At 40.6% G+C, this 25,159-nt stretch overlaps 1 protein-coding gene across 3 annotated transcripts in view; it reads right to left on the minus strand.

Annotated features, from left to right (window-relative positions):
• Positions 1–25,159, minus strand: part of LOC132149127 (synaptotagmin-C-like) — a 41,575-nt gene that overhangs the window by 2,243 nt on the left and 14,173 nt on the right. For all 3 annotated transcript variants that reach the window (XM_059558080.1, XM_059558078.1, XM_059558079.1), the window contains exons 4-11: positions 15,638–16,042; positions 15,395–15,503; positions 13,728–13,910; positions 10,999–11,125; positions 10,447–10,665; positions 6,509–6,629; positions 5,821–5,992; positions 1,336–1,465 (exon numbers count right to left, since the gene is read on the minus strand). In XM_059558080.1, coding sequence (XP_059414063.1) covers positions 1,336–1,465; positions 5,821–5,992; positions 6,509–6,629; positions 10,447–10,665; positions 10,999–11,125; positions 13,728–13,910; positions 15,395–15,503; positions 15,638–16,042 — 1,466 coding nt within the window. The remainder of the gene's footprint in view (positions 1–1,335; positions 1,466–5,820; positions 5,993–6,508; positions 6,630–10,446; positions 10,666–10,998; positions 11,126–13,727; positions 13,911–15,394; positions 15,504–15,637; positions 16,043–25,159) is intronic.

Here is a 25,159-nt window from a genome sequence, read left to right on the forward strand (position 1 = left end):
AAAAGAAAAACCAATAACAGAAATAATGGTGCAAATACCAGTAAACTGACTACCATAAACCTTAGTGTATCCCTTTGCATGATTTATTTACATACTCTCCTCCCACAAATTTTGCGTCTGAAAGGTTAATACATATGCTATAAGGTAAGCTACAAAAATAACGGAGTTCATTGCTAATGTTTCACTGCGTACCTCTAGTAAACCCTGACAGTATTTTTTAAGGCAAAAAAAGGGTTTGTGCTGGTGCAAGGTATTAGTAATCTGGCTACTGTATATCTCCTTCTCTCACACACACACACACACACAAATAATAATAATTAACTCAAAATGTCACATTTATTTATTTATTAGGTAAGTAGCCATGTAATAGGAAAGATTATGTGCAATCAGTCACAAAATAACCATTTCAGGGGTCCTGATCCTGCTGCTGAGATTTAATATGTAATACATTAGCCCTTACATAAAACTCTTATTTTATATAACCACAAGAACGATAAGTGTTATAATAATTAAGATTATAAATTCATTATAATTCTTAAGAACATTATTATAGGACATTATAAATGCATTATCGTGCATTACAAATACCTTTATTTGAATGCATTATATATACAGGCTTCAAGGAAAGAGTTACCAGATAGCTTTTCTCTTTCGATTTAGGTTTTCTTTCTTTCTAGATTTTCTTTGAGTCTTTTTTAGCAACGTTTTAGTAGCTGATACCAATACCAGTGAAAATCTGGTTTCACAATTTCAATACCACAGCAATATAAAAAGTTTTATTTAATTTTTTCAATACTGTATTAACAAATTAAATGCAAACAAAAGAATGTAGTTTTAAGTATTTTTCAATTAAGGAAGCATTGATGGGAATTATTCAGTCAGCGAGTAAGTGGTCTGCTCTTTTTCGTGCCAATGTTTTCTGATTAATGCTGTCAACATAATAGACAGCAGCAACTGTATTAGACTGTATTATTCACACTACAAGGTCTAATGCACACATCCCTTTTTTCCCCCATTTGTTTACATTCACTTAACACATAACTACATTAATATCTCAACCCAGATGGGGATTTTAACTAAAACTGCATTTGACCAAGAGGTGCAAGCACACTTTATAGGGTGTGTGGGCAAATACTTTAAGACAAGTGAACCTTGAATGGTGTATACTTATAAAGACAGGTATCAGGTGTGAAGGTTATAGGCATTTTAATAAGGACTTGGCTTGTATAGAGGACACTGCCTATACACAATAACACACAGCACACATTGATTGATTTTCACATGCTCACTCACACACAAACACACACACACACTCCACGCGGTCACACTGTCTACCTCCACCAGCTGGTGCCAGTGTTCAATAGGCTTGCGGGGATTTGCCAGCATGGCTGTCCAGTGCTCCCTTCCCGGTCCATCAGCATCACTGCCCACACGGCACATCCCGATCACCTCATTATGACCAATACTGAGAGAAAGATAGAGAGAGAGAGAGTGGGAGGGAGAGAGTGAATTAATGCAGTTAGGCTAAAAAATGAAGGAGAACCACAGACCAGTGCATCCATTATAACAAATGGGCAAGAGAGAGAGAATGAAAGACGGCAAAGAGACACAGGAGAACATGAGAAGCTAGAAAGCACAAAGTAACAAGATAAAGAATGAGGACTATCTGGCATCATATAATTAGAAAGATGCGAACAGGACCTTAGTGTCATATAGCAACCTGCCCATTAAGACACACACACTCAGACACAGACTGAGAGATCACATAATTACACAGACAAACAGAGATCAGAAGGAGAGAGAGACAGAGGTACATCCCAATTACTGAATTACAGAGATAAACAAAATGAGGCAAGAGCACATGGAACGGATTCAATGATTTGAGAGAAAATTTGTCACAGAGGGCAGATGGGGAGTCATTTATGATAGGTCTACTGATTACCGAAATAAAGAAAACGAGAGAGAGAGAGAAGATTAGAAGAGAGAGAGGTGTCACAATCACTTAATTACTTGAAAAGTGAGTATGAAAAGCTGCTCAAGTAAAAGTGGAATAACAAGCGGGTTTAATAAGTGGAACACAAATAAATCTTTCCACCTGCATTTATTGTTGAATAGAGACGTGGACAGAAAATAAATGACATTCATGCATACTGTTTACTGCCAAGCAGAAGGAGTTTCTGTGTGTCATGTGACAGGCATGGATTTGTATAAAGACATCAGGGTATAACTTATTAAGACCTAACTTAATAAGACCTACTTTCATGAGTGTAACTTCCCTATTTCAATAGTAGTGACACACTTAAAGGCAGTGTAGGTGATTTGGTTCAAAAAATGTTTTTGTTGTGCTGGTTGAAAGCCTCTTCACATACCGACAGAAATAACTAAGTTAAGTGGTCTAAATATATCATCTGTGGAAGGTGCAGGACCATGAAATATTTGTCCAATCATATTCCTTGGCCCAAGGACTACGATTAGCTGTCCTACCAATCAAAGTACAGTAGGTATTTGCATACTTCTGCACACCCTGTTTGCGCAGACATGATTTGTCATCAGCGCTTTCCATTATGCTATTGCAGACCGAGCGAAGATGGAAGGCTTTATTATTGTAATATTATATGCATTGTACTGTAATAATTTCTCACCCATGAATGGGACATGCAGTAATCTGACAGCGTTGTGTTCAGTCCTCCATCCACGGCGTCTCCCACTGTGTCGCTGATTAGCCTCTGGACTGCCTGTGCGTTCATGTGTTCTGGAGGAGGCGTAGCTTTGGAGACTGATTTGCAGGGAGGGTGGGATCTTATGCTTTCAAAGCTAGCTTGCTATAGCTAGCCTCTCCCTACCTTTAATAATAACAGTCGTTTCACCAGAAATAAGAGACCCTGCTACAATTTGTATTTACACATTATTGTTCAAAAGTTTGGGGTCAGTAGAATTATTATTTTTTTAATTACATTATGCAAGTCTCTTATGCTAACCAAGACTACATTTATTTGATTTATTAATGTAAAAAAAACCTTAATATTATTACAATTTAAATGAAGTGTTTTCTATTTTAATATATTTCAAAATGTAATTTATTCCAGTGATGGCAAGACAGAATTTTCAGCAGCCAATTCTTCAGTCTTCAGTGTCATGTGATCCTTCAGAAATAATTCTCATGCGCTGATTTGCTGCTCCAGAAACATTTGTCTTATTATCAGTATTGAAAACAGTTGTGCTGCTTAATTAAAAAAAAATAATATATATATTATTTATTTATGGAAACCATGATACATTTTTTTCCAGGATTTTTTGTGATATTAAGTAAAAAAGCATTTAAAATGTCTTCTTTTTTGCCATCTTTGATGTCGATGAATAAAAGCATTATTTCTTCAAAGAATTTGCACTGACCCCCAAAGTTTGAACAGTAGTGTAGATAAATAAAACTGTCCTTTCAAATAAATTTAATGAAAACAAAGAGGCACAAATAAATGAGTCACTGATTCACAGTCTCCCGAGTCTATTTTTTAAAAATGAAATATTGAGATAAATGCTGCTGTGGACTGTTTCTACTCAGTTATATTAATCATTTAGCTTTTAGTATAAATGTATTTGGCTAATTTATTGCTGCCATCCTAAATCAGATCTTAATTTTGTGCCAAATAAATACAGCTTGGATAGTTATTCAATTAAACTGAATTAACCCCTGTACATACACCTGCTACTTTTTGTAAGCTGTCTGAAGCATAGCTAACTATTTTTTTTGTAAATAGTAGCATGACTGTAGTTTAAAGTAGCTCCACCAACACTTCCACTAAATCAAGTCATGCTCAAAGAAATGTGTGCCACCAAGAGTTATGTCCTGCCTTTATTTTAATAACAATGCTGCCAAAATAAATCAGTCAAGCTTTAGTGAAGACTTAAAGTCGTTGTGTTGTAAAAGCCTGAGATCATATGAATAACATCAGTTTTATGAAGTAGTCTGCAAGCCATGAACAACATTTCTTCATCTCAAACATAAATAGCTTTGCCTGCTCCTGTGTTTCGTCATCCACAGTAACGCAGGTTTAAATACAGAAACACTAAAATATTGCAAAATGGATTGTTTAGCATGCCAGATATATGCAAGAAATGACTATTACCCAGCCGATAAGGCTTCTGAATGGAGCGTTTAGCACAGGTGGCATGCAGCAAAGCTAAGAGCAATTCATCAGCCGCTATCTGCGGCTCACAGATGAGCTGTTTCATTAGGAGGAGCTGCTGGTGTGCCACATGCCACTGGGAACCGATGAAATCATGGAGAGCATAGACAAACACACATTTGGGAAACTCGGATGTGGATTTCCTTTGAACTGAAAGCGGTTCTTAAAATAGAATCTGATGCACGATTTGTATGCACCTGATTTTGCAAGTCATATTTTGTTCCACAAAAGCACACAAAATATGGCCATAAAAGTGGGATTAGATGACACAACACACCTAGCAGTACATATGCTTCATTTTTTTAAAAAGTAAAAAACATGCAGAGTAATACAAAAGCTAGACATAAATGCCATTCTGAAGGTCTATCATACCGAAGTGCTGCAAGAAGAGCTCCACACATACAGAAGAGGTGATTTAAGTTGTGCCCACCAGACAAGAAACACTGGCTGTGTTACAGAGTGTCTCACCATCAGACACCACTTCCATTAGTTTTAGGCCATCATGTATATTCATGAGGGGTCTGTCTTTATGCAAAACAGTGCAAACGTCCACTAGGGATAGTCTGACACTCAGGGGCATAAGGCCCTATGTTCAGTGGAGCGCATACACATACAAATATGTACAACATGTATTCTAACTCACCAATTGAACAACAAACTATCTCATCATTATCAGTCAAAGAGATCCTTAAATGCATGAAAAGATCATACTTCAGTTTTCCACTGCTAATTTCTCAATAACGTAGTAAAATGCACTATTATGGTCAATTCAGAAAATCTGTAATTAAATTAATTGATTTATTAATATTAATTGTAGTTTAATATTAAACTGCTGTTGAATGCTTGAATCTGGTTGTCTGAAGAATGTACTAAGATGTCCATATCAATTCGCCCAAATGTTTTTTGTTATTTTAAATGTCCTTACAGACTACAACAGCAAAATAACCAAAACCCACAACAATATGTAAACAATATAATAAAAAGATGACAAATTATTTCCATGCTTTTGTCACAAAATTGTTTTAGTATGTATGGAAAGCACACTCTATTTCTCCCACTTTCTCTCCCACTTAAACACGAACACACACATAGTGTACAGCACTGACACACACTTGCACACATGGAAACACACTGCTCTGACAATTTTATCAGTAAAAAGTTTAGCAACCTTAAAAGCTACATGTCATTTCTCACCAATAACAGCACTGTTCTTGAAGCAGATAAACTTCAAGTTTCGCTTTTAGTAGAGACACTGCTGCTGAACACTGAGAGTCGCGCAGACTCACAGACTCAGGTAATCCTCACACGTTTAATCTCTCTCTTTCATAACTGCATTAATAACTGCACTAGTCTTTGGAATGGTAGCATATATTAATCTGGAGAAATATTTACACAATTGGACTGTAGGAAACACTGTGCAGATCTAATTTGAATCTCTCCCACAGAACTTCAATAAATGCTTTATTCTTTCAACAAATGAAAAATCCATGTGTTCCTGAATAAGAGCTGTGAGACACAGCCTGTAAGCATGCCTAAAGTTACAAGTGGGCACTTCCTGTCAAGCCTCATATCACAACAGTGAGCTTGATGTGTTGCAGCATGTCTCACAGCATGAAAAAGACAGTCATGATCTTACCAGTCATAGTCCATGACGGCGATGATGAGCGACACATTGTCAATGTTCTCGTTGGGGATATCAAAGACCAGAGCCTCATTATACGTAGGATTGAGAGTATTCTTCTTTATGGACGTCTTCCTCTTTTTCAGCCTTCGACCTTCACAAACCAGAGATGCCTTTACATATGGATCTGAGAAAGCAAGAACAGAAAATTTGTCAAAGAAATAGCAACGGCAAGATGTAATGCATTGACAATATTACAAATTAATGCTAGTAACGGCATCAGTAATTATTGTGCTAGCAATAATGATACATTAACATTACTTTTTCATAAAGCACCTGGATAGCGCAACATAATCATATCCTGTAAGAGGAATCTTTATTACATTACTTCAAGCCTTGCTATGATAATTAAATAAGCCAACATTAATTAAATATGTTGCTCGTTCTTATGACTGTTATGCTGATACCTTTTTTTGACTTTTTAGAGGTGCTATTTGATATTCAGAACTTTCAGAACTGATAGTTTTGTGACCTTTAATGTTATTTTATTATTCATATGCTGGACGCGTTACACCAAGGTTATTAATGAGCAGCAGTTTCATCTCGCCTCAATGTCAACAATGTCTGAGGCGCTAATGAGGTATCGCTGTTAATTATGAGGGAATTAGAGGAATGGCTGGGGACCACGAACGAGACCTGGTACCTGAGAAGCCCGTGAGGTCCATGGCTTTCAGATTGGTGGCCTTAATGATGGTGACGGTCAGTCTGCCAGCTGTTGGCAGGTAACACAGTGAGAAGTTCAGCTCGCCCAGGTCAGCTTTCTCCTGCAGACACAAAAACATATCGAGAGGTCCAAAGTTCACTTTGAAGTTAAACTGTGAGTAATGCAAATGCTGAAAGTAATGCACAAAAATAAGGAAATTCATGAATAAAAAGAGATTACTCCGTCTCGCTTGAAATGTTTTAAAAATGTATTTGTCCTTTTAAGATGCAAGGATAAACTGAAGGAATGTCTGTGGCTTTTAATGCTTTTAATGCTCCGCAGAATTAATTTGAACTCATCCTTGAATTTTTTAAAACAAGGAGAAAATCATGTTTAGAGTAATGCACTTGCAATGAAAGTCCATGGAAATGCACTTTAATAAACATTAAAAACACTTTTTTGGTGTACATCCACAGGTTATGACCATGTAAATCCAATAAACTCTCTCTGTCTATAACTTAGCAAGCAAGACTACTGCAAAGTTACTGTTCTGAAGTATATGTGTTGAGATGCTACGCCTGTTTTTTCTCTTACACTCTTGGTTGAACCTTTCATCTTTCTCTCAAGTTCTTGTTCTGCCAGACAGAATTAATCATGAGCTATGATGAAAAAAGAACAAGGGTAAGAGAGGTAAGCAAAAAGAGCTACAGTTTTTTATCAAAAATGTCAAGCGTCTGAGGTACAGTACATCTCCAAGAACTATAGGAGCTGCCAGCTTTGGGTCTGGGTCCGTAAACGTGATATGAATGCTGCCTTATGTGAGTGTTTTTATTTAATTTTATTTTTTTACACTCCAGCACTTTAAAAAATGTTTTATAACCCAAATATGATCTTTTTTTCGAACCAGATGATTAGGTAAATCCGCTAATGTCACCTGAGTGGCTGATTGGCTGAATCCTGCATTTGAATCCAACATTTAATTTACATCCATTCACATTAATTTACATCCATTCACATGTCAGACACACAAATGTCAGAAACATACTCAAAATCCAGCATGCATCACTGAATACTTTTTAAATTTGTCTTGTCAGACAGAGTAGATGGTGCCTAATGTATCTTCTTTCCTTCATTTGACCTAGTCGTGCTGTGGAAAATTTAATCTACCTTATTTAAGCACAGCAGCAGCTTGTCTTTGATTTGATTTATTCTCTCTGTTCTCCAAATGTACAAACACGTTTTAAAATAGCAATATTCTGTGATCATGATAAAAATGTTTCTAAAAACTGCTCCATTAAGATGCAGTGGCAATTTGTGAAGTGCTCTTGAAAAAAGCTCCTTCGCACAGTTGACCTTCACTTATTTAATGTGATTTTCTTTGGAAGGACAAGCACATGCATCACTAGATCACCTCACACCTCTGCTACCAACATCCCCAAGGACACATCATCATCATAGCCTTGTAGCCATGTAATCACGTATGATTATCAAATGTGATAAATGTTTCATAAATATAAAATTAGGTTTTCAATTCTACTTAAGAGAGATACGCAAGTACCATGAAAGATACCACCATCATCATAAAATCTGTCCAGGCTAAGGTTCTCATGAAATCCAGCACAATTTCTTGGATGGAATTCACTAAACTGTGTTTTAGTGCAAAACCTTGCATCTTAAACCACATGTGACAAACTATATTATATAAAATATAATATAAAATATATAAAAATATTGTTGAATTTAATTTTAAATTACTTTTTTTTTTTAGATCTACGTGATTTAATTCATTAAAAAAATTTTTTGTTTAAGTGAATGTTTTCAGACAATACTAATATTTTTGACTTAAATAAATAAAAGAAAAGGTCATTTAGATGTTAATATTGTATCAGTGTTGACTCAGTGAAGATTTGCTTCATTCACAAAACTCAGCTTTATTTGTCTTGCGTAATTAACATTGCATTTGTACTGCCCAAAAGAGACAATTATGCATATTGTTATTGATGACAGCAGTAATTTATCAAATGATGATCAATGTTCATCGGGGCATCCCAACACACCACACTTTTAAAGGGATAGTTCACCCAAAAATCAAAATTATGTCACTAATAACTCACCCTCATGTCGTTCCAAACCAGTTTATCTTCGGAACACAGTTTCAGATATTTTAGATTTAGTCCGAGAGCTCTCAGTCCCTTCATTGAAACTGTGTGTATGGTATACTGTCCATGTCCAGAAAGGTAAGACGAGTTCACGGTTCACAAGTCAAGAACCGTTTCTGTCAGACGCGACCGATTCGAGAACCGAGGAGCTGATGATACTGTGCATGTGTGATTCAGCGTGAAGCAGACTGACACACAGAGCGTCTGAACCGAACTGGTTATTTTGGTGATTGATTCTGAACTGATTCTGTGCTAATTTTATGAGGGCGGGTAAACCGAAGGCTTGAATCAAGGGCAATCATCGCCAATGACGCCATTACGTCGAGCACAAAAGAACAGGTGAACCATTTTCTTCAACCGGTTTATTGAATCGAACCGACCAAAATAACTACTAGTGATCCGAAAACCGATGCAACTGGTTCTTGACTCGTGAACGAGTCGTTATCTGGCTCGGCTCGGTGTTCATCTTCAGTTCTCTCTTCACAGCAGTTCAGTCAGTGTACTGTTTGAGTAAATGTATTACTCCGGGATATTGGTTTGAACTCTGAGGGAGTGGCAGCCACATTAAAAAAGTTAACAGCTTAAGTCATTTGTGGATTAATGCCTATTGGAGACGCGAACCGTTTCAAACGATTCAGTTCGATTTGGTGAACTGGTTCAAGAAGATCCAGTTACATCGAGTGATTCGTTCGCGAACCGGATATCACTAAACTGCAGTGTTTTGAACGCGCTCACAACAGACACAGAAGAGAAGATAATGCTGAATAAAGTCGCAGTTTTTGCTATTTTTGGACCAAAATGTATTTTCGATGCTTCAAAATATTCTAACTGACCCTCTGATGTCACATGGACTACTTTGATGATGTTTTTCTTACCTTTCTGGACATGGATTATGGCACCTTTAAGGAGTAGAGTGTTTTATATCCAGAAGTTTGGTATAGTCAAGCGCACTTCCAGCATTTCCTATTGAGGTGTTGGCATGATGCTGATGTGTTCAGTGCGAGTGTTTTGACATACTGAGCAGTGGTGATCATAGCAGGCCCAGGTCATGTTGCCTTCCTGTTCCCCACTCTCATCTCTACTACTGTGTATGGCAATAAATGTAGCAAAAAAACTGATCACTGTTCAGCATGGCTATTCAGCTCAGGTCCTTGATGGCCACTTTCCTGCAGGGTTTAGATTTAACCCCAGTCTAATGCATGTCAACAAGCTAATCAAAAGTTCACCCAAGATGAAAATTCTGTCATCATTTATGAACCCAACCTGTATGATTTTCTTTCTTCTGTGGAACAAAAACAAATTTTGTCCACATAATGGAAGTCAATGGTCACCAAACAGACCATGATTCTTAAAAATATATATTTTTTTGTAGTGTCAAAGACAGTGAGTCATAACGGTTTATAACACTTTTTGTTGAAGGATTTCTTGAAAATTACACGCAGGTGTGTTTGATTAGTGTTATAACTCAACTCCCCGGGACAACGGCCCTCCAGGACTGAAGCTGAATAGCCCTCCTGTACGGTCTCAGCATAGTAAATCAGATCGTGACAGTCCAACATCTGTTGTAGTGTAGCGGTCTGCATCCTTCATAACCTACTGTAGCACCCAGAGCCGGTGTTTGTGGCGTTACCTAATTTGCGTAAATCTTTCAGCAAATCACATGCTAAAACTCAGACAGCATGTGCAAATACACAACACTATCAACCACTCACTCTCACCGACTCCCTTTGTATTTAAGGTCTAATGAACCTTTAATATGTGTTTGTGTCATTATCTCACCGTGGTTCCTTCTATGATGTCTCTCCAAACTGGCTTCTCCCCGGTGCCCTCGCTGAAGTCCAGCAGGTTATCCACCACCACTTGACCTATGAGGTCATGTCTGGAGAAACGATCAAAGTCGTAGACGGAGAAGTGGAGTTTGCGCGAGTGTAGCTCCCCCAGTGGCACGCCGAACTGGAACGTCTCATTAAAAACCGGGTTGAGAGTTTTTCTGTGCACCTGCAAACCAGAGCCACGGAAAGACCGAGTGTAAATGAGAGAAAGTGAAGGGAATTAGATAAGTGGAGGAGCTGAGAAGGAAAAGTGAGCGAAGGGAGTGAACAAGAGATTGGTTAACATCAAAACTGCAAATGCATAAAGTTAATTCAAAATGCACCGCCTGATATAGATGTATTTTTAGATGAACTAGGGCACTGGGAAAAAAAATCACACAAGCAGACTGAGAAATGCAACCAGATCTTAATGAGTCCTAAGAGGGTCTGCCATCTGAACAGTGGATTATTGTAATATCAGGGAGCAGACTGCTGTCTCACTAGGATAAAAAAAAGATACCTTGGTCTGAAATTTCTTCTTCCTATCAGGCAGTAAGTAGATCTTGACATAAGGATCCGAGAAACCATTGGCATCCTTCGCCGGGAGGTCCAGGGCTTTCAGTATCTTAACCACCAGCTGCTCCGTGCTGTAAGAAAGACATGTCAGCGTCACTGTAATTCACTTTGAACTATCTGGAAATGCCTGTGCTCGCTAGCCTGGGCGTGAGTTCATTTCAGCATCATCTAACCGGCAATGAAAAGAGCGCCAGTTTATGTTGAAATAAGCTGACATCCAGGCCAGTATCAGGACAGCAATGCAGCACTGAGTTCAGTGAGGCTCAATGGCTGTCAGGTTCAGAAAAACAGGGGGGGGGGGGGGGGAAGGGGGTGCCAACTGTACAATCCAGCTCAATGGCTTGGAATTGACAGATGGACAGAGCCATACTTGAACTGCGCAAGCTAAATGGATCTTGTACGAATGTGAATATATGAGATAATACATCCCTAATGTGAATATAAAGACATTAATATTTGATGCATAATGCAATGACTGTAACCTCCAACACAGGACTTTATAAATAATCCAGAGCTTATTATGAGGCAAACCATAGGTCATTTCATGGTTAGACTGCAGCGGGGTTGTTGCGGTCTGGTGCCAAGCACAGCACGACTGTGAACTTCTGATCCGCGAGGCTCACCCATTGTTTGTGCAGATGTAAGTAAGAGAGGCGGGGAAGTTCTGTGGTTGCTAATCAGGCCTTGTTAGAATGTGTCTCTCAGTGTTAACAAATGCGTCACCCTTTCATTAGGACAAACAAACAAATCAGCAACTCTGGGGGAGGGAGAACACAAGCAGAAATCCAATATGACCTTAGACTGACATGTCGATCATAAAGAATGCACAATGACATGGTACAAATCTCAATTAATCAGGATGGTAGCAAATAAGTTAATCATGATGTTATCATCCAATCTGTAAGTGACAAATTTAATCATTCATTATTGTATTATCATATCAAGACAAGGATAAAAGGGCTATTCACACTGACAGCAATTTTAAGAGATTCTTTTTAAGGAAGGTTGGTGATTTAAAGCAATATGAGCGACAGCAACGAAACTTATGGTGCTAAAGTTAGGAAGAGCTTGACTTATGCAAATAAACAGTATGTGCAATATAATTGGTTTATTTTCACACACAGACACACACACACATATATATACATATATATATATGCATACATAAATGTATTTATTGGTGCTTCACAGAAAATATTTCCATAAAATATTAAGCAATGTTTTTAACTTATATTATACATTGTATCAGTTTGGCCGAATTAGAAATGAATCTCACAGCAAATGGCACGCAGCACAATATCACACTTTAAATCAGGCTGGTCTTTAGAAATATACGCTGCCATTAGCACTCAGGGCTATGAATATATCATTGAAAATGACAGGTTCTGTCTTGCCCACATTAGAGCGAGCATTTAAAGCCAGCCCATAGCCCCCCACCCCAGTCATGTGTAGCAGGGCACAACGGCTTTTCATTATTCAGTGACAGGCTCCTTGCCCATCCTCCCCTCTCCCTTTACAATATCACTGCAAAACAAAAACCCCAAACAAAAGTCATACACAGGCTGTCTGAAAGCGGTTTTCCTGAGAATGCAATGATCTCAGTTGGAATTAGACAAATAGACAGATACATTTAAATAAATAATAAAACAACATTCAGCTCCAACCCATATAGACAATGAGTTAGAAAAAGCCGCTATTCCCTCCGCGTCGCATGTGTAATCGTCATACTGCTGTGCTGATAGAAAGCTACGTCCCACCGGATGCGACTCTGACAGACAGTGTCAACCTGCCCGCTATCCCCCAAAATGCTTGTACATATTCGTGACATATTCGCCTTAATGTTTTGCAAATGCAACAGCATAGCAGGAGGTGTGATGATGTCAATTAAACACACGGGGATGAGAAACAATATTGGCCGCTGTAATATGTAAACACTGAGAAACAATTACGATTGCATTTACTTTAAAAAGAAATAGAAATTCTGTTCAATTACTCACACTAGTATGTCAAAAAAAAATTATATCATGAAATTTGTCATTTCATTTAACGTTAACAATATATAGTTATTTTTGAAGAAAGAAAGATTTAAAAAGGTTTAAAACAACATGAGGCAACAGCACTCACCTTAGAACTCATAATAACAAAATAGACCCATAATAAAATGAACAGGGACAGAGGTGTCAAATCATTTATTTGAACTACTCCCTATGTGTTAGGAATGAGATATCAATCTCCACTCAGCCATCTTCATCTCTTTGCCTCCCTCGGCCTACTCTGTAACACAGTGCTGTTATATTATGTGTTGACAGGCTGTGCTGTTTAAAGTAGCTGGTCATATATAATTCATGAGTGAAACAGCCTCTCCCTCCTTCATTTCTCAAACATCAGCACTTTCCACCATTCTAATGTCCCTCTGTGTGATGGCAAAATAAAGGACCCAGTCTGACGTGCATGGGCTGCCCACGGCGGGCCTGACTATAACTCATTGTGCTGACTGCTACTCCCCTGCTCCTTTCTCCAGCTCGCCTTTCAATTGTGAGCCCTGCCAATGCAATCTATTTATAACCCACTGATGTATTGAGAGGCATGGATCCACATCATGTGACAATTCCATACGAGATGCTTCCCCGTGGGGAGAGGAGGTAATGGCGGGATGGATTCGAGTGGACTCACTTGAAGGCATAGCGCAGGAGGAAGCTGATTTTGCCGCAGGTGTCGCCTTGCTTGCCATCCCCCTGGTCTCCCTGGCGCAGCCGGTAAAGTTCTGGTTTGATCTGCCCGATGCTGGTCAGCTGCTCACTCTTCTCCTCACCATGGAAATCAGGGCTGGATAACTGGTGAGTCATGGGCTTGGGCCTGGAGAGAGACCAGAGGGTGAATACATTCACACATGCCCATGTATAGACAAACACAAGGACTGGTAGGGAGAAACAAAACATCTTCAGATGATATTTCACCCCACAATCAAAAGAAGGCCCATTTGAACCTTTTGGATTTTTTGCATGGCATTTTCTTAAAAATACTACTCATTGTAGTATTGTTGCATTGCCTTTAATTTAAGCTAACTTAAATGATTCACCAAGTAAGGTTGCTACAAAGTCATGGTCATGAAAAAAACGCTATGATTGGTTAACCTCTTCACCTTTTTCTGTTGCTTGTTTCGAATTCTGCACGTGGACAGGGTCGTCACTAGATTTTTACGTAGTTTAGAGTGACAAATCATACCAGCGTACTTTGAGGTCAAAATGCGTACAGGTTTGAAGGTCTGGATGTAATTTATATTTCATCTTGTCTGTAATGCCTGAGCAGCGTTTGTGAGCACTGGCTCTGTGCTTATTTGATTACAGCCGGTACCCAGGAAACCTCTCTCGCGTGCGTTCTACAAGCGCCTCCTGCTGGCAGAGAATGAATTTGCATATATATATATGCCGCCATGTATATATATATATATATATATATACACATATATACATATATATATATACATATATACATATATATATATACATATATACATATATACATATATATATATATATATATATACATACATACATATATACATATATATATATATATATACATATATACATATGTATATATGTATATATATATATATATGTATATATATATATATATATGTATATATGTATGTATGTATATATATATATATATATATATATATATATATATATATATATATGAGACATTTTTTTATAAGCGTGTTTTTGTTTTGCCTTGGTACCGAGAACCGTGGATTTTCACTGGTACCGAATACTGAAATTTTGCTACCGTGACAACACTACTGCACTCCAAAGTTTTCGGGAAGGTAAGGGTAGTATTTTTAAATTTTTTTCATTAACCAAAACATTTATTCAGCAAGGAAATTGACAAAAAATGTTACAAAAGACTTCTATTTCAAATAAATGCTTATTGCATTAGTGCTGATTCCATCACTGATTCCACAAACACATGAAGCAGCACAATTGTTTTCAATATTGCCAATAATAAGAAATGTTTTTTGAGCATCAAGTCTGCATTATCAGATTGATTTCTGAAGGATCACGTAACATTGAAGACTGGAATAATGGCTGCTGAAAATTCAGCTTTGCCATGACACAGACAGTAATAAACTACATTTGAAGAAACATTTAGAATATACAGAAAACAGATATTTTAACCTGTCAATATTTCACAATATTAGACAATAGGAAAAAAAATTAAAAAGTAAACTTCAATATAACATTCTGCAAGACGCAAACCACACACTCACTCCATCATCCTGTAACACACACACACACAGAAAGCACAGACAAGTACAAGAAGAGAAGGTCACTGACCTGGTGGTGACCTGCTGCTGGGTGTGGGCATTGGGCAGATCTTTCGCAGCTGTGCCTCCTTCTGTTGCAGGGGGCAACTCGGGAGATGTCTGGCTCAACTTAAGGTTTGCTGAAAAAGTGAGAAACCATAAGCCATAGGATGAAAGGAGTAATTAAGAGAATGGAGTATAATTAACAACAATCAGTCTCTTAGGTTTCACAAAGAGTGCTTCTGAGTTTAATACACACTAGACTTTTGCTTACCAGCATTGTTAGGATAAGAGTCCATGTCTAGGTAAGAATGCTCCTGCATCTCCTGTGGACCTCCAACCACACCCCCCATGACCAGCCCCCCTCCGCCCTCCACCCCCATTAGGTCGGAGAAATGGGGGTGATGCTGCCCATGCTGTGAGAGCGAGGGATACAGCGAGGTAGAGGAGTGAGTATCTTTCCTCTGCAACAAGGGAGGAAGGAGAGAGGCACCCCCTCCACCTCCAACCCCACCCAAACCCGCACCGCCGGGCAGGAGCCCAGATGTCAAGCTCAGACCCCCGCCTTCCTTATCTCTCCACGGCAACCAGCAGAGCTTCCATGAGACGAAGAGAGAGACAGACAGCAGCACGATGCCACAGAACGTTACAATGACGGAGAGCAGACTCACTGAGATCTCTGAAACAGAGAGGGAGGGAGAGGGAGAGTTTGATTTATTACAACCTTGAGAAGAAACAAAAATTGCAAGGAATTTAATGATTCTGGTTCAAATTCCAATAAACGCTTCCGGTTCCTTTATAATTACACTAATGATTCTTTTAGGACTTGAATAATTGGCTCTTACTGTATACAAAACACATATACTTTATATAAATGATTATAGTTAAAATTTTCCAATAAACGCTTCCGATTCCTAATAATTACACCAATGATTCTATATACTAAAATAACTAGTCCTAACTATATACTAAGCATGTATACTAAATTACATTATATATATATATATATATATATATATATATATATATATATTTCAGAGCAATTTGTAAAATATATTTATATTTAATTAATATTAATATTAAAAAAATTCATAATGTTATAAGAAAACAGTTATATATTACATTGATTTAAGTACACACAGCACACAGTAGGCGTTCACGGTTCATTTCAAGTTGTGGTTCAGTGATCGATTCAGTCAGTGAGTGAGTCATTAGACTGATTCAAACTGACAACTTCATGTCTTTTTGACCAGTTCATTATAAAGAACAGATTTTGTGACTAAATCCTACCCCGCTGTCAAAATCCTAACCTACTGGGACCCTAAAGCAATAATTTAACTTTTTTTGGGTACTTTACTGAGTGCCTGATTTAAAAAATAAAAAAACTGTAATATTTGTTCAAATATGCTGCCTTAACTACATACATACATACATACATCTTCTTCCGCTTATCCGGGGCCGGGTCGCGGGGGCAGCAGTCTAAGCAGAGAACCCCAGACTTCCCTCTCCCTAGACACTTCCTCCAGCTCTTCTGGGGGGACACCGAGGCGTTCCCAGGCCAGCTGGGAGACATAGTCTCTCCAGCGTGTCCTAGGTCTTCCCCGTGGTCTCCTCCCAGTGGGACGCGCCCGGAACACCTTCCCGGGAAGGCGTCCAGGAGGCATCCGGAACAGATGCCCGAGCCACCTCAGCTGACCCCTCTCGATGTGGAGGAGCAGCGGCTCTACTCTGAGCTCCTCCCGGGTGACTGAGCTTCTCACCCTATCTCTAAGGGATCGCCCAGCCACCCTGCGGAGAAAGCTCATTTCGGCCGCCTGTATCCGGGATCTTGTCCTTTCGGTCATGACCCAAAGCTCATGACCATAGGTGAGAGTAGGAACGTAGATTGACCGGTAAATCGAGAGCTGAGCTGCCTTAACTATGATTTTGTATTTATTTTTGACTTCTATTGTCTATTTATTATCTGTGTATAATTTTGCAATCTTTTTCCCTCATCACATTCAGTTCACATTGCAAACTCACAACTCTGCCACAAAATTATTTTTCCATAGCGCAGAAGATTTAGCAGCCGTTCAGGAATACATCATTGGCAGATGAATGCAGACATTCAAGAACAATAAATGAAAATGATGAACATGATGGAAATAAATCGGTTACAGTATTTTTTATTTTTTTTTAATGCAACTAAGTTCTCAGTTCCCAACTCTAGGTAACAAGCTATATTGCATAACCTGGGAGGATGAATACTATGCTGCGCTTGGGGAATGACTGGGAGAATCTGAAGGAAGTGCAGAGAGAGAGGATCAGAATGAGAAAAAGGAAAGGAGATGGCGCATTGTGCCTGTAAATTACCACCGGCTCTCCCAACATTCACTAGCTCTTATCGAAGCCAAGAAAACGATGGATTTATTTCCAAGCAGAAAAAGTGTCAATGCCAATGCCAAATTCCACAAAGATGTCCTCTAAACTGTGTATTAAGCCTTATGGCTCTGTCTCTCACAGGGTATAAGCTTTCCATCGTGCAGCCTTTATTAACTATTTCTAAGCATGTGCATGAGTGAGTCACTTGAAAAAATTAGACTTTGGCAACTCGGTTTCAGCACCCAACCAATATTTGCTGACCAACAAAATTAGAGAAATATCATTTAAAATAATTCATAAGTTTTACCCGTCTAATGATTATATTGTTAAAAAATTTTAAAAAGACATTGATGTAATGTGCACTTTCTGCTCTATGAGTATTGAAACAGTTACCCATTTGTTTTGGCACTGCCCTTTTGTCCAGAGTTTTTGGTCTGATATTTGTAATTTTATTGCAGAAAAAATTGAGAAAGATTTCAAGTTGTTTTGGAAGGATGTTCTTTTTGGCCTTTATGACCTCTACAGAACTAAGACTAGGCCTAATGAAACTTTCATTATTAATCTCATTATTCTCTTGGCAAAGTTTTACATTCATAAATGTAAGTGCGCATTCCAAAACATCTTTTATTGCTTTTAACATTGAGGTCAAGCAATATGTCAACACGATTAGGTATTCGCTTAATCAAAAGGCAACAAAAACTGTGAAGGTGTGTAAACAATTTAATATATTTTTGTAAATCTGTACTTCCCCTGGCAAATTGTGATGATGTGAGTCTTTGTTTATTTTTATTTTTCTATGTTAAAATACTTGCAATGTTGGATACTGCACAATATGTCATTTTTAAATGGAGAGGAATGCTCATGTAAACTGTGCAATTGTTGAAAGAAAAAACAAACAAAAAAAAACTCGGTTTCAGCACCAGATTGAGAAGAACAGCTACTCTCCAACAAGCAGGGACAAACAAGTGCCTGCCAATCAAGAAAAACAAAGAGCCTGTCTGTCATCCTGCCTCTCAAGACCTCTATTCAGAGCTTAACCCACATAGTTCCTCCGCTTACCCTGCACTCACATCACTTCCTCAGACGCAACACCCACCAGCTCTAAAGGCCCCCAGGGCGGTTCTACCTTGAACTACTCTGTAATTTCTATTATGCAAGGAGGTTATATCTTATGACTATAAGACTATATGATCAGCTCACCCTTCATTTTCCTTTCTGTCATGCCATCTTTCTCAGTTTTTGTTGCACCATATTTGCTTCTGCTCCCAACTACTCTGTTTTCCTCCATGCATTGTTCACACATTTGCAGGTCTCCAAAGAATCAGTCAGGGTTGGGCAACATTCAGAACTGGATCCCTTTCCATTTATAATTTAAATTGAATTGGCTACGTCTTACAGGAAGTTGTAAAGGAATTTAACTTGAATAACAGGAATAAAGCAGGGATTTCAGTAATCCAACATAAAATGGGAAAGAAAAAAGCTTCAAAGTCTGAATCATGTGGTTTGGCTCCTCTTTAGAAGCCTTTGGTAAAATTTGAATATTGTGAGAAATTGTGTTCTTCAACCGTGCTTCATTACATGGGAGGAGTATATATTACATAAATTTAGTAATACATATATAATGATAAAGAAATGAGCTTCAAACTGTAGAACAACATTTTTATATACAAATCTCTCTCTCTGTCTCTCTCTCTATGTACATGATTCAAAGGTAAATATATAATTATGGATTTTATTTTATTTTATATATATATTTTATATGTGTGTGTGTATATATATATATATATACACACACACACACACACACACACACATATATATATATATATATATATATATATATATATATATATATATATATATACTGTATTATTGTATATTAAATTATTGTATATTATGTCGAACGACATATGGGGTCTCACTTGGGAGGCCAATCATCTCTGAGTTTAAGAGAAAACGCCAATGAAAATTGTCTAGTGGATTAACACACCTGAGCCACTCCCGAGCCACGGGTATAAATAGGGCGACAGGTGCATCCACTCATTAGATTTTTGCTTCGGAGCCGAGTAGTCGATGAGAGCAGTCACTACAAAGCCATTCATCTTTGTTTTAAAGAAGCTGTTCCTGGTCGGTGTGACGGCGCGGTACAGCGGTGTCCCTGTGACGGCGATTCCCCTGGGCGCTTAGGCTAAAAGAGACAGTTTTCTAAAAGAGCAAATCACGGGCGATTCACGTCTTTTTCAAGATACCATTTCGTCCGTGTCCTTCTGGATGCGGTCGTTTCCTGTCTTCGGTGGACGGTCACGAGCGTTGTCTGCAGTTTCTGGGCGTCCAACACGCTGAGGCTGCGCTCGTGGATGATTCATGCGTCTACTGTGGGCGTATGAACATGACAGCGCTGCGATCACGTCTCTCACTCCTCAAGGGGAGTGCAGCAGACCCCTCTGTCGCCACCCGTCCCGGTTTCTCTGGCTCGAGCAGAGGACCGCCGCCTGGCGCTCTGGGAGATCTGAGGGTTACAGTGAGAGCTTCTCCGCCGGGCCACGCCCCACGGACCTCTCACTCCTCCCGCAGCGCCTGTCCCGTGCAGCTGCCGATTGATTCTGCTGGGCCGTCTCACGGCAGTCCCAGCGTGTCTTTGGGTGCGCCGCCCGAAGATTAGATGTCGATCGCTGCATCGGGGGATGGGTTATCGACCTCTGAGGATGAGGATTCGGCGGGGCTGCCCCCCTCGGGTGTTGTCGCTGCTGCCGAATCTGACTTGGAGTTGTCGGCCATGCTTGCCCGGGCAGCCGTGAGTATCGGGCTGGAGGTGACTACACCGCCCAGTGCCGAGCCCTTGCGGCTGGATGATTGGTTTCTCGGCGCGGGACGCGGCTCACAACCTCGTTCTGCTCCGGTGCCTTTCTTCCCGGAGGTGCATGAAGAGGTGACGAAGTCGTGGACGGCCCCTTTCACGGCCAGAAGCCGCTCGTCTCCCTCTTCCATCCTCACCACCCTCGATGGCGAGTTCCTTCAGAGGCAGGACAGTGGTACCACTGAAACACTTTCAGAGGCTCCTGGGGCATATGGCATCCGCAGCCGCAGTCACGCCGCTCGGGTTGCTTCATATGAGTCCACTTGTCACCATCACACCGATGTGTCGCCGCCTATTCAGCCCCTGATCGGACCTTGCCTTTCTACGGGCCGGCGTGCCCTTAGAACAAGTCTCCCGGCACGTTGTTGTCACAACAGATGCCTCCTACTCGGGCTGGGGCGCGACATGCAACGGGCAGGCAGCTTCGGGTTCCTGGACAGGACCTCGACTGCTTTGGCACATCAACTGTCTGGAGTTGCTGGCAGTGCATCTAGCTTTACGACGGTTTCGTCTGCTGTTGCTGGACAAGTACGTGTTGGTCCGCACGGACAAAACTGCGGCTGTTTCGTACATCAACCGACAGGGCGGTCTACGATCACGTCGTATGTATTAACTCGCCCGCCATCTCCTCCTCTGGAGTCAGACGTGGCTCAAGTCGCTGCGCGCTATCCACATCCCGGGGGAGCTCAATCGTGCAGCCGACACGCTCTCACGACAGCTCACTTTCCCCGGGGAATGGCGACTCCATCCCCAGACGGTCCAGCTGATCTGGAGTCGATTCGGGGAAGCCCAGGTAGACCTGTTTGCTTCCCACGAGTCCTCCCACTGCCAGCTGTACTATTCCCTGTCCCAGGCCCCCCTGGGCACAGATGCACTGGCACACAGCTGGCCTCGGGTTTTACGCAAGTATGCGCTTCCCCCAGTGAGCCTGCTCGCACAGACACTGTGCAAGGTCAGGGAGGATGAGGAACAGGTCCTGTTGGTTGCGCCTTATTGGCCCACCCGGACCTGGTTTTCGGAACTCATGCTCCTCATGACAGCCCCTCCCTGGCGCATCCCCCTGAGGAGAGACCTTCTCTCTCAGGGGCTTGGCACCATTTGGCACCCGTGTCCAGATCTCTGGAACCTCCACGTGTGGCTTCTGGATGGGACGTGGCAGACCTAAGTGATCTGCCCCCAGCGGTGGTAGACACTATCACTCAGGCTAGAGCACCTTCTACGAGGCAGGCCTATGCTCTGAAGTGGAGTCTGTTCACGAATTGGTGTTCTTCTCACCGAGAAGACCCCCAGAGATGCCCGGTCAGAGTCGTGCTTTCTTTCCTGCAAGAAAGGTTGGAGCGTGGGCTGTCACCCTCCACCCTGAAAGTGTATGTGGCTGCCATTGCAGCCCATCACGATGCAGTGGACGGCCGGTCCCTGGGGAGGCATGACCTGATCGTTAGGTTCCTCAGGGGTGCCAGAAGGTTACATCCTCCTAGGACACCCCTGATTCCCTCCTGGGACCTCTCTGTTGTCCTGGCGGGACTTCAGAGGGGTCCCTTTGAGCCGCTGGATTCAGTCGAGCTTAAGTTCCTGTCTCTCAAGACAGCGCTCCTGATCGTACTTCCATCAAGAGGGTCGGGGACCTCCAAGCGTTTTCGGTAAGTGAAGAGTGGGACGTTCATATGGCTTGGTTCTATTGGCAAACCCGTGTCTTCCCTTGACAGACCCGTTCTGTCAGTCTCTTCTGGCAGCCGTTCCATCCCTACTCCAAGGTAGGACCTGCCTCAGAGACCCCTTCCATATGTAGTACTGCCCCCTGGGTCAGTCCATATCGGTATATCCACATGTCACCTCCCTACGCGTAGGATGTGGTCTCCGTAGCGACCTTTTCCTAGGCTCGCTTCCCCATTGTCTTGCCAAAGCTGAAAGAACAAATAGGGAAGATTTGAAGCTATCTTTCTCTGAAGGTTGAAATCCCTTCTATTAACTTATGTGGGCGGAACAGCAGCGTGGCCTTCTCCAGCAGCGATGTACTCACCCTTTTGCCCCTTCGGTACCAAGGTCTGTGAATTTGCGCTGGGGCTTTGGGAAGGTTACGACCTTAAGCGTAGCTTTTGTGGCACGCCAGGGCTTGTCGACAATTGCAGCGCCACAGGGTTGTTTTCCATAGGACCCCATATGTCGTTCGACATAACTCGTAGTGACCGACAGATAGGGAACGTCTCGGTTACGTACGTAACCCTCGTTCCCTGATGGAGGGAACGGAGACGTTATGTCCCCATGCCACAACCTTGAACCGTTCGCTGTTGCCGGGACACGTTCTCGGCTCCTCAGCGTAAAACCTAATGAGTGGATGCACCTGTCGCCTTATTTATACCCGTGGCTCGGGGAGTGGCTCAGGTGTGTTAATCCACTAGCCAATTTTCATTGGCGTTTTCTCTTAAATTCAGAGATGATTGGCCTCCCAAGTGAGACCCCATATGTCGTTCGACATAACGTCTCCGTTCCCTCCATCAGGGAACGAGGGTTACGTACGTAACCGAGACGTTATATAGATAGTTTAAAGATTCAAATCCAAATCTAAATTAACAGCTGTCTTTCACAATTTAAAAACCCATGTGTTAGACAAACGTAAGGCTGAAAATAGTACTTTTTCCTGTTTCACTTTGTTACTGTATGCTTGACAGCATTAATAGCCTTCAGCAATAGTGCACATATGGGCCATACTATAAGCAAACAATTATTTCTAAAAATTGTTGTGCATGACTGCATACAGACACAATCTCTTCTGAAACATTACAGGAAAGACATCATGCTTTCCATCCTCATCTAGCACCATCTTCATCATTTCTCTCCTTTGCCCTCCTATCTCCCCCTCTATCTTTCTCCTCTTCTTCCGCCCCTCTCATCCTCCCTCGTGCTGTTTTCCTTCTTCCTTTCGCTGTACTTTCTGTCTCTCTTTGGTGAATAATTCAGCAGTCTCTGTATGTCAGTAATCACTACTTGTTTAAAGATATGATCAGAGAGAGAGACAGAGGGAGGAGAGAAGGCACTGATCTGTCAGCTTGAAGAACAAGACGCAGATGGAGAGAGTGAGAAAAATGTAAATAGGAGGAGAAAACGGAAGAGAGTGGGACAGCAAAGGAGATCAGAGATATGAATGGAGGAAAGAGGGAAATGGAGAGAGAAAGCAGTGAAACTCATAAAGGGAAACAGAGGAAGGCAGTGGCGATAAAACACTGGTTCTCAATCGGTGACCTACAGGTGATTTGAGTTTGTAAAGGATTAAAAAAGAACTAATAAAGCACATTTATAAATCTTGATAAATAATAATAGATTTCATAATAAACTCTAAATGTAGTCATTTAAAACATTCAAAATATAAAAGAAAAAATGCACCAACATTAATTACTTAAAAATAAACTAAAAACAAATGTATTTTGTTAAAATTGTGATAGTATTTCTGTTGTCTCACTGGAATAGCATTGCTACCTGGTATATGTTAATATACAGTACATAAATGTTCAGTCCACTCTATTCAGGTTCATCAGCTGCAGGACATTAATTTTAATGAAATGTGAATAAAGGCAAAATTATGGATTGCTAAAAGAGAGGCTGTATTAAAACAGCCTCAAGTTTCAAGGCTATAAACTGAGAATAATTTATATACTACTTAAAAATGTAGGCAGCTGTTGTTTCTCCCCAGACCTAGAGTATTTGTTGGGCCACAATTTTTGTTTTAATGTGGTCCACCAGCCGAAAACATTTGAGAACCACTGTGATAAAGGATGAAGAAAGACCTAATTATGTTTTATGCCATTTCTAGCTGGTCATTAATTGCTCACTAGCTGATGCAAGCTGGTCATCAGCTGGTTGACTAGCACCCATGATCCAAGAATCAACATGACCATTCTGAAACTGGAAACGAGCAGCTTGGACCAGTTTACACCAGATAGAAGCCACATATTCACTGCTTTTTCCATCTTTATCACAGTGGTTCTCAAACTCTGAAACTTCACCTGGTAGACAGCAGTAAAACAGAAACTGTGTACCACTGTGTACCACTACAAGTCTGAGGGAAAAACTTTAGCTACGTAAATATTAGTATATACATATTAGTATATACATTAATTTCAGTTAGTAGTCTTGAAACAGCTTCTCTTTTAGTGACCCATAATTTTGCCATTGTTCATATTTCATTTAAATGAATATCTTGAAGCTAATGAACATTAATACAATGAACTGAACTGAACATTTACATTATTAGCATGTTATGCTATTGAAGTCGGACGCCAGAATCGCTACCATGTCCCAAACCACAGCTGCCAGTTTTAAGCGGTTTTTCCAGCAGGAAGCTGACAGAGAGGAAGAATGAAAATAAAAATAAAAAAAGGACATAGCAGAGGAAAGAGGGAGATTGGAAAAGGGGGAGGGGCCAGAAGGGATCTAACAGATTAGTGTACATGTTGAAGCAGACACATCGGCTGACTGGTCAAGATAACACATTCACTCAACACGTCAAAGGTGAGGAAAGAGAGAGATAGTGCCAGAGAGGGGTTAATAAAGTCCGCAAGCATTCCCCTGCGAGAAAAACAG

The sequence above is a fragment of the Carassius carassius genome, chromosome 9, assembly GCF_963082965.1.
Source record: "Carassius carassius chromosome 9, fCarCar2.1, whole genome shotgun sequence".
NCBI classification, from domain to species: domain Eukaryota; kingdom Metazoa; phylum Chordata; class Actinopteri; order Cypriniformes; family Cyprinidae; genus Carassius; species Carassius carassius.